At 41.2% G+C, this 9860-nt stretch overlaps 1 protein-coding gene across 3 annotated transcripts in view; it reads right to left on the reverse strand.

Annotated features, from left to right (window-relative positions):
• The window catches only part of cadm1b (cell adhesion molecule 1b), a 185649-nt gene extending 175989 nt beyond the window's left edge, over positions 1-9660 (reverse strand). For all 3 annotated transcript variants that reach the window (XM_049577135.1, XM_049577136.1, XM_049577134.1), the window contains exon 1: positions 9548-9660. In XM_049577135.1, coding sequence (XP_049433092.1) covers positions 9548-9623 — 76 coding nt within the window. In that variant the 5' untranslated portion in view covers positions 9624-9660. The remainder of the gene's footprint in view (positions 1-9547) is intronic.
• Positions 9661-9860: the final 200 nt, after the last annotated feature.

A 9860-nucleotide genomic window follows, 5' to 3' on the forward strand; every position in this document is an offset into this window, starting at 1 on the left:
TTTTCATTCCAATTCAAGCAGTGGATTAGCAGGAGCTCGATAACTGAATTTATTGATCAGAGATTCAGTCTTCTCTCTCAGAAAGAGTCTTTTCTCCTCCGCATTGATCAGCAGTTATTTAGTCTTAATGTTGTGACTTCTGGTCTGAGACTCATCCACTCTCGAGGTTTTCTTTTGTTGAATTTCTCTTGAGCTGCGGCTGATCTCAACACAGGAGGATCTCTCAAAAATATCATCTATACTTTCTGGGTGGTCCATAATATATTAAAGGAACAAAGTAGCAGTCGATAAAAGATAACCATCATTAGTAAGAAATGTGCTTTGCCTATTTTTGGGCTTGTAATTGTGTTTCCCCTTTAGGTGCCAACGGTGTAATTTTGAACGCTGTAACACTCTGGTGAAATATGTTGTCTAATATTTGTGAGAATCAGATCATTAGCGTCTCAGATATTGCATATGACACACGGATGAGTGAACAAATTATGTAGAGCGCCCCTTTGGGCTGATCACTGTAATGTTTGATAATGTGAGATGCATCCCCAACTTCTGACAAAAGCCAGCAAGTGAACAAATGTTGCAGGGCCCTGCTTAGCCCAATCAATGCAACTTTTAAAATCCCACAATGGAGCAATGAGTTCCATTCCTGAAAATCTGAGACACACGACTGTATATAGATACAGTGCCTCTCTCTGGAAAGACCACACTTTGGTTAAGCGGTAAATAAAAATAACTTGGGCCCTATATTAGGCTATTTGAACACAGAAAAAAGTGTTTTTTTTTTCATTACCATCAAAAGAGAAATAGAAAAAAAAAAATTCAGTAGCATTGTTTAGTTTGTACTATACGTCAAAGCCGAGCCAGCAAATCTTGATTTGCTTTAAAATAGATGGACATACTTCAATCGCCTGTTGTTTACATTCTCATAAATGACAAAAGATTATGGAAAAAACTTATAGTGACAAGTAAACAAGACTAATACCCTTTTCCCACCCAATAAAGATAGACGACAGACTCCTTTCCCTTTGCCAGCAGATCAGAGCCATGTACTTTTTTTGTGTGTGTATCACACTGAACAACGCAGGACAGAGTTAGTAAAGAGTAGGGCTGCAACGACTAGTTGACTAATCGATGACTAATCGACTATTAAAATAATCGGTGACTATTTTAGTTGTCGATTAATTGGTTTGAGTCTTTTTTCATAGAAAAGTGCTATAAGTACCCCCAAATACTATTATTGCAGCTTCTTACGTTCAAATATTGGCAGCTTTACACACTATCCTGTGACAGTGAACTAAAACCCTTTGGCATGAGTAAGAAACAAGACATTATGTGACATAATTTTGGGGTTTGGGAGAGACAGGCCGACATTTTTCAACATTTTAATACATTTTTCAATAAAATGATTCATTGACTAATCGCATAAATAATCGACAGATTAGTCGACAATGAAAATAATTGTTAGTTGCAGCCCTAGTAAAGAGTAAGAAGCAGCATGGAGGCCAGTGAAAAGGTTTCGGTGTTTACCCTTTTTTTAATCTCTGTTCGATCTCTCTTTCAAACTCAGTGCCAACTAGATTTTGAACAATGTTTAAGCTCGAATGGAGACGGATGGTATTTTGTGGCAGCGCCTCATTGTATCGTGCCAGAAAATGGGCTTAAATAAGTGTGTCCATCTAGGTGTCATATTTCCATTGCTGCCAATCAGAGCTGATTAGAGCTGGAGCAGATAAATACCCATCACTACTGCAGAGTCTTTTGACTTACAAAAGAATGCGGATTGTAACCTTTCCCAATGAATGCAAAAGCCAGATGTTAGCGGTTGTTAGTGGGTTTTTTTGTCCAAGAGTTGACAGCCATGCTAGCAGCTTTCTGATTCTTTTCTTTGAGCTAAATGCTAACATCAGCATGCTAACAAAGTCATGTTTACAATGTTTACCGACGTGAACTAGTTTTAGATTACCAAAGTTATTTCAGTTCATCCTCAGGGGACCGTGAACATGTGGAACAAATGTCATTGCAATACATCCAATAGCTGTCAAGGTATTTTACTGTAAACTAAAAAATGTCAACCTTGGAGTGGCGCTAGAGGAAAAGTCAAGGAATTATGAAATTCATAAAGATAAATCTGTACTTTAGGTTTTTGTGTGGTTGCACTGGGGTCGGGGTGAGCAGAGAAAGAGCCCTTGAAAGTGATTCAGATTGCCATCTCTGAAATTCATTAACTCATGTTAAGTGAAAAATTGTACTATGTATGCCCCTGAAAAAGAAAACCCATCTCTGTCATGTTTTTCTTTTGTAGGGGAGTAACGTAGTCAGTAGCAGTCTCTAACAAAATTATATGCTTATCCTACGATATCCTACGATATGACACAATCACGCAGTGATGATAGCTGGGTAATTACTAATATGTATGTTGATGTTGTCCAATGTCAAGTCTCTACTTGATCATGTGATGAGACTATATGAAATACCGTAGCTAATTTAGGCACAAATTCTGTCAAGACTGACAAGCCAAGCACATCTGGAAGCCAAGTGAACAGTCATGCCTTTCAAACATTAAAGCGGCAGTAAGAAAAGACAAGAGAGAAAAGAACAGGAGGAGAAGGTAGCAAAGCTCCCTAAATTAGATTCCTTTGGCTTTTTTTCTATAAACAGTTGCCAGCCCATGGATGACCGCCACCCTCTCCCCATCCTAGCAGCAATGCCACAGTGCGGCTGGCATCAGCATCGATGCTGCCCTTAGTGGTGTGTCAACAACCTTGCCACAAGTAGAGCAAGCTAGATATAAAGTTACACTAAGTTACAATACAGTACAATACCTTAAGCATCTCATGCTACTTTAAAATCTAACTGTATGCTTCATAACTTGTAAGTAGTGTGCTGTAGAGCCCCTCATCACTACCTTAAGCGACTTGTGTGGCAGGAGACACTCCAACAGTGACGGCATTTGGTGAATTCAGCGTTTAACAGCAGATGGATTCTCCCTCCAGTCCCTGAACAATTTTATCTCCAAATTATTTGGCAATACAGCACACTGTAGTAAAATTTAGGGAAGGTTTAAAGGAATCAAAGTTTGAATCTCATCCATCGTAAAAAAAAAAAAAAGCCTCCATTAAAGCACAATTATTGGCATCTGTGGTGTTATCTGGAAGAGCCGGATGAGTGGTCAGCTCGCTTTTAGCCATATTATTGAACTGGAATCTTATCGTTAAAGTTTTTTTTTTTCTTTGAATTACAGTACGGTGCAGGTTTACGGAGGACATCTCCCCAAAGAAAGTACTGTGCTTTGACTGCTCTACAGCCTTAATGGTGGCTTGTAATTGCTCCATCACCCATACTAATGTGCACTCTGTGCCCCATCCAAAACAAAAACATTGCATTTCCTTTTTTTTTCCCCCATTGTGGACCTGATTGTCACTGTCTGAGCATCACAGCCAATAGAGTGAGGTCTCTCAGATCCAGGGAACAGAGAGAACAATGTCATATTCATAAGCGGAGACATCAGCTCTCCTCCTCATTACCACAGCACAGTCATGAATGGAAGCTTCTGTCCCCACAATCATGAAAGGACCTGTCATCTGTCTGTTTCTCCTAATTGACTGTTTACTACATTTCAACACAGACAGATAGACAGACACACGGACAGACAGACACATTTTTCATCGTCCTCAGTTTGTCATTCAGTTTGACACCGCAGTGCAAATCCCTCGCAGAGAAATGTTTCTACTTACTACATGACTCAAAGTGATAGCACGTCTACAGAAGCACTCCTGTGACCTTGACAAAACAACCTCATACAGTATTTACTTGAAGGTCCCACTATTAAGCATGAGGACAAAAACCCTTGTACCCAGCACCCAAGGTGATGTTTTTAAGAAGAGATTGGGCTCTTTCAGAAATTGAAAGGAATCAAGGATAGAAAGATACTTTCTTTTTTTTTTTAATTTCCCGATATGGACCTCCATAAACCAACTACTTTTTTGTGTAAACTGGCTGACATGCCCTGACCTCTGACTTGGAAGGACACTTACTAAAGTGAAATCTGCCTATTCATTTGGAGCTGCAAGGACCCGCTGCGCTCTGACTCATTTAGAGCAAACTCAAAAGAGAGCGTGAAGTTCGATGGTGGACACACATTCACATGTTTGCAATGCTCAGATGTAATGGTTTAAAAAATTCTGTTTACGGACGAGAACTTGTCTTTTCACAGTTCAAAGCAGACACGGCAGAAAAACATATCCTGAAGGGTTGTAGTCGAGACCACCTAAACAGAGACCAAGTCATGACCAAGACAGAGACATTGACGAGTTGAGGCTGAGTCAAGACCAATACCAGAGCACTGCGAGTCCCACACTGCATGACAATAGAGTGTGGAACATGTAATCTATAGACACTCCTCAGACTGACCTGAAAGCTTCGTCTCCTCCTCATGTGTCTCTTTTTACTACCATACTGTTTATATTTGTAAGTGCATCATGACACAGTTAATTTTACACTTATTTTATGCTATGATTTAAAAAAATAAAATCCTGAGTCCTCCGAATAAAAATACAGTCAAGTCCGAGAGGAGACTGGCACCTTCATAAAGTGATCCTGAGACCACTGCCACACTGCCTGGAGGTGTGATGTACTTAAGTACACATGGCTTGCTCTGTTACATCTGATACCAGCGCAAAAGTCCTACCATGCATTAGCTGCCAATTCTCTGCCGGCCCCTCCCTTTCCAGCAGTAAGATTAGCTGCCACTGCATAAAGTAGTACCATGCATTATCTAGCAATTAGAGTGAGGCTTATTAAGCAGAGTTTAATGTAAATTTAATGAGCAATAAATTCAATTTCTTTAAATAGAAGAGTTTATTATTGTTACAAATGATGTACTGTGGTGATCTCGAACGTACCGGCGATGAAATATTTCACAAGCGGGCACATATCAATGGGCCATTAAGTGCGGTATTAAATTTATCCTGAAACATGTACTGGGTTTTTTTTATACAGATAGTGGAGAGAAGGCCACTTCAGTTTGCTACAGAGATAGCACTGATGAACTGCGTGTGGCTCTGAGTAGATATTTATTATTCAATTATCAGTCAATCAGTAGAAAAATGGCAAATAATTTCTAGTTCATATTGTGTGATAGTAAACTGTGGGCGTTGGTGTCACCCATTTATACCCATAAAGTAGTCAGCAGACTAATATATAATGAAAATACCCATCAGTTGCCTCCCTAGTCAGGGGTGAAATATATTGTAATTAGGTACATTTACTCAAGTGATGTACTTCAGTGCAATTTTGATTGTCTTGCACTTGAATATTCCTGTTTATGCTACTTTACACTTCTACCTCACTGAATTTGAGAGACAAATATTCGGTGTGTATTTAGAGTATCTTTTTACTCCACTACATTAATTTGACGACTCTGTAGGATAACATTTTACATCAGGGGTGCCAAACTCGCTTTAGTTCATGGGCCATATACAACCCAATTTGAACTAAAGTGGACTGGACCAGTAAAGCCATTGCAAAATAACCTAGAAATAAAAACACCTCCAAACGTTCCCTTTGTTTTAGTACAAAAAAGTACAAGTACATTCCGCAAACATCCATTTACCAAACAGATGATGAACAGCCTGAGATGTCGTAAGAAAAATAAGTGGGATTTCAACAGCTATGTCTCAGTTTTTCCACATTCAGTCAGTTTACTTCTACTCCTGTGTAGTAATTCTGGCATCATCACACAAAACTGAAGTGGAAGCTACTGACAAAGCAGGCTGAGTTACCCTCTGCCTTACAAACCATTTACAAATCTTAAGTTTTGGCAGTGCCTTAGCAGTACTGTTCCTCCAATTTTGTTTAAAGAGAGAGATCTAAGACAGATTCTTTTGTACTGAAGCTGCCGATTGACAATAATCTGCACAATGTTTAAAATCTTTAAATATGACCACAATAAGTATTCTCTTTTTTTCAGAGAACTGTATTCTGGTCAGGGTGAAAAGCCTCGGTAGCAGTATTTCACATTAAGTAAGATACTAAATGTTTAACCTGCTCCTCAGACCTGGCACCTCTTGGCCTTCACACGTGCATGTAAAAAGTCATCCAGTGGAACGGATTAGAGCCTTTGGTGGGCCACTTCTTGCCAGCAGACCATGTGTTTGACACCTGTTTTACACACAAAACCAATGATAGGCTAATAACCATATGCACTTAATTGCACAACCCCAACTATAATATTAAAATGCCACTTGGACATATTGCATCAGTAAAAATAATCCAGTATAATATTACACTGTATAATAATAAACACTCACAGTGGATTTTTTTTACCTGTAACCCTTGATACTTCAATTATATTTAGCTGTTTTATAGTTGCATATTGTTAAAGAAAATTTTGAATGTGAGACTTGTATGGAAGTATTTTTACACTGTTGTATTTCTGCTCATACTTGAGTTGAGGATCTGAATGCTTCTGCTACAGCTGGCCCAAGATGACTTTCTCTTTAGCACTCAACCGAAGAATGCATAATAGTGAATGTGCTGTAATGAATGTACTTCCTGAAATATGCACCACTGACAGAGTGAAATGGAAAAAAAAAAAAAAACAGGGAGATCAACACTTGTGAGAAAATAAAAAACTGCCAAACCACCAGAACACACACACTGTAAGCAAACACAAATTGAGGGCAGAGCAGCACACTGCTAGCAGATTTCAGCAGTATCTGTTTCAAAGCCAAACCCCACCATAAGCAGCAAGAGACGGACATCTTCAATTACTCACCCTGTCATGTGCCAACTGGCAACCAAGAGCACCCTAACAACTGTATGTTTCCTTTTGTTTCTCTGAGATCCCGTCCTTCAGCGGCGCCTTGAGGCTCCATGACAGCCCGTATTGATCCACTTCACCATCACTCAGCCCTGACGAATGACTTTAAGATGGCAATAAGTGGGATTATGCAACCTTCTGAAATTCGACTGACTGATATGCTACAACAGGCCGAGCCCCAGGAGACGCGGGGAGAGAAATACTGCTAAACAGATTCTTTGTTAAAATGCAAAGTGTCAGCATTTCATAACAGGATGCTCAGCCAAGGCAGCTTTTTAGCTTTATCACTCCCTCTGTGTACTGTTAGGGCCCTGACACACCAAGCCGATGATCAGCTTTTGGTCAATGTCAGGCCGTCTGTGAGCGTCTGTTGCCCTAGTTTTTTTGCGGTGTGTCCCGCACTGTTGGCACTAGTCATCCCATGTCTGCCTTTATTCAGCTGAAACCACTCTGATTGGCAGTTCGGCTCAGTGCATGAGGGGAGATATGAACTTAGGAAAGCAAACAAATGACTTAAGTCAGGAGGGCGTATGATTATTTTTTTTAGCCATGAGCTCTTTAGCAGAAACTGTTCATAATTGTTTGTTAATGTTCGCTAGTAGACGGTAAATATAATTTGTTCTTGCAACATCAGGTTAATGTGCAAAATGGCTAACGAGCATCTTGAATCGGTTCTGTCGGTGTTCCGGTTCCCCTTTATGTTGCAGCTGGTATAGAGAGTAATTTCCTCTCATGCCAGTGCAAAGTGTACCTGTCGTACCTGGCCGTTGGCTTCAGTCTTAACCGTGTGTTCAGGTGCAACTTTTTGGCTGAGACACAACAACAACATGAGGCATGTAACAGTCAGCCTTCCTCGCCACTTGTTCTTTGAGTTTTGGTGTATCTGGCCCTTGAGAACAACTGTGCCCCATGGTACCCACAATCAGCTGCCTTTCTTTAATTAACCCCTCTCCTTTGTATCTTTATAACAAGCTGAACACCTCTAGTGACAAGCAGCATTCAGTTAACACGACTGTAGTCCTCTCAGCAGATGTAGAGACAAAGTTCAAATCCACCAATTCTGGATTATTAACAAAGAAATATTGGGAGCTGTCAAAAAGCAGACTGTCAGCACTTCACAAAGCGTGAGCTCGGGTCTTTTTTTGCTCCCAGCAGCTGGCACAAAGACAATCAAACAAATGAAAAGCCTGAGGTCAGATCAGACCTCCTCCGGCTTGGGGGATTTTTCTACCTGAACCAAGAGACCGCATCAGTTTCCTGCTGCTGCAACCCTCGGCGTATTGAGCTCGGGGTTATTGCGCATTCATGATGCATTATTTTATTTGACTGAGAGGTTAATTAACTTAATGTGACAAGGAGACGCTAGACAATGCTGTAAATGTCATTCAACTGCTATTCAACACAGACCATAATAAATTCAACAACTGTGAAATGAAAGCCTTGTAAGCAGTGGGCTGTAAAAAAAAAAAAATCCCACTGTTAAAAAAAAAAAAAAAGCCTTTAACTAGTAACCTCAATTTGGGAGCAGGCTGCCAATCTCACCACACACGCACACACACACGCACACAGAGGCTTTGATGAGTTCCTGCAGACCTGTTGATGGGTGATGCAGCTATGTGGCAATATCAGAAACAGATATTAAATCAATAAGAAGTCGCTCAAGTCGACTTCAAGTGCAAACCTGTCATCGCAACTGTTGCTTGCCATTTTAACAACCCGGGGATTGACAACACAACATGTCCATCCTACCGCTAGGAGGGATTTAAAGCGGCTGCAAGCTGACATTTTAACCGCTTCACATGCGTCAGTATTGTCAGCAGATACGTTTTCCAGGAAAAAAAAAACACTGACGCATGCAACTCTGATGCAACCGCGGTGGAATAACGGGGGGAAATGATCGGACTGTGGGACTGCAATGGTCGTGCACATTTAGGCACCCCTGGTTCATGCAGTTGCACGCTGTAAAAAAAAACAGAAAAGACTAAAAAAAAAAAAGCCCTACAAGCGACATGGCAGATTTACATCTCCAGCCTCTCTGACAGCAGGAGAAGTGAAGACTGCGGACTGGAACACACACTGGCATCAGAGGCTGCAGTTGTGCGGCCAGAGGACACTGTGAGAGACTAGAGCTGCAATGCGTGTTTTTCTTCCAAAGCGCACCTGAAGCGCAGACTTTACAGATTTGAAGACAGTGTCATGAGTTGGGACTGTGAAGGTCTATGCCGTATGATTGAAAAAGATACAAGTGCGTGTTAGCCGTGCTCTCTGGTGACCGGAGCATCGGTCTCATTTCACAATAAAGCGCCACGTTTCACTGTGCCATCAACTTGCGCTATAGGTCCAAATACTGTACGACCATTTCACTCGATTATCACTGCTGGTACTTTCTCACCGCCTTTGCGATTGTGCAGCACTAACACTACTTTTTTATAGCACTCCTCTGTAGCCTATTGCAGTCCAACTCAGGACAACACCCTTTCAATCAGCGCGCAATTTACGAGATAAGTAGCCCAACAGTCTCGGCAAACAGCATGGATGTTTTGGAGTCGACAGCGGTTATCAGAGCATTAGAAAGTGATGCTGAGATTTAAGGGGAAGCTTGTGCGCATCTAGCGCGCAAACGCACCACAACTTCTTCGCCCGGTACTCCTCTGCTGGCTTTAGCTGTGCGAAGGGGGTAATTCTGCATCACAGACACACACACGCACGCACAAGACAGCGAAAACTTACCTTTTGGAAGAAACGCCGCTGAAATCACGAAAACAGAGAGAGAAATAGCGAGAGATCCGCTCCCCGTGATCGCCATGTTGGACACCTGCTTGAGACTGGCGGCGCTAAATCACCTAGAGACGGCCATGGGATGAAAATGTAGACACATGAGAGGCGGAGGGAGGGCTCAAACAGGGAGCCTGCTATCATATTGGGGCTGCATTATGTTGCAATGACATCTAGGCCTATAAAATAATATATGAATATTACAGTGATACCTTAAAGATGTCAAAAGAGTGATGCTGCCCGTATAGATTTCCACTGCACACCAAAG

Source organism: Epinephelus fuscoguttatus, linkage group LG5, assembly GCF_011397635.1.
Source record: "Epinephelus fuscoguttatus linkage group LG5, E.fuscoguttatus.final_Chr_v1".
NCBI classification, from domain to species: Eukaryota; Metazoa; Chordata; class Actinopteri; order Perciformes; family Serranidae; genus Epinephelus; species Epinephelus fuscoguttatus.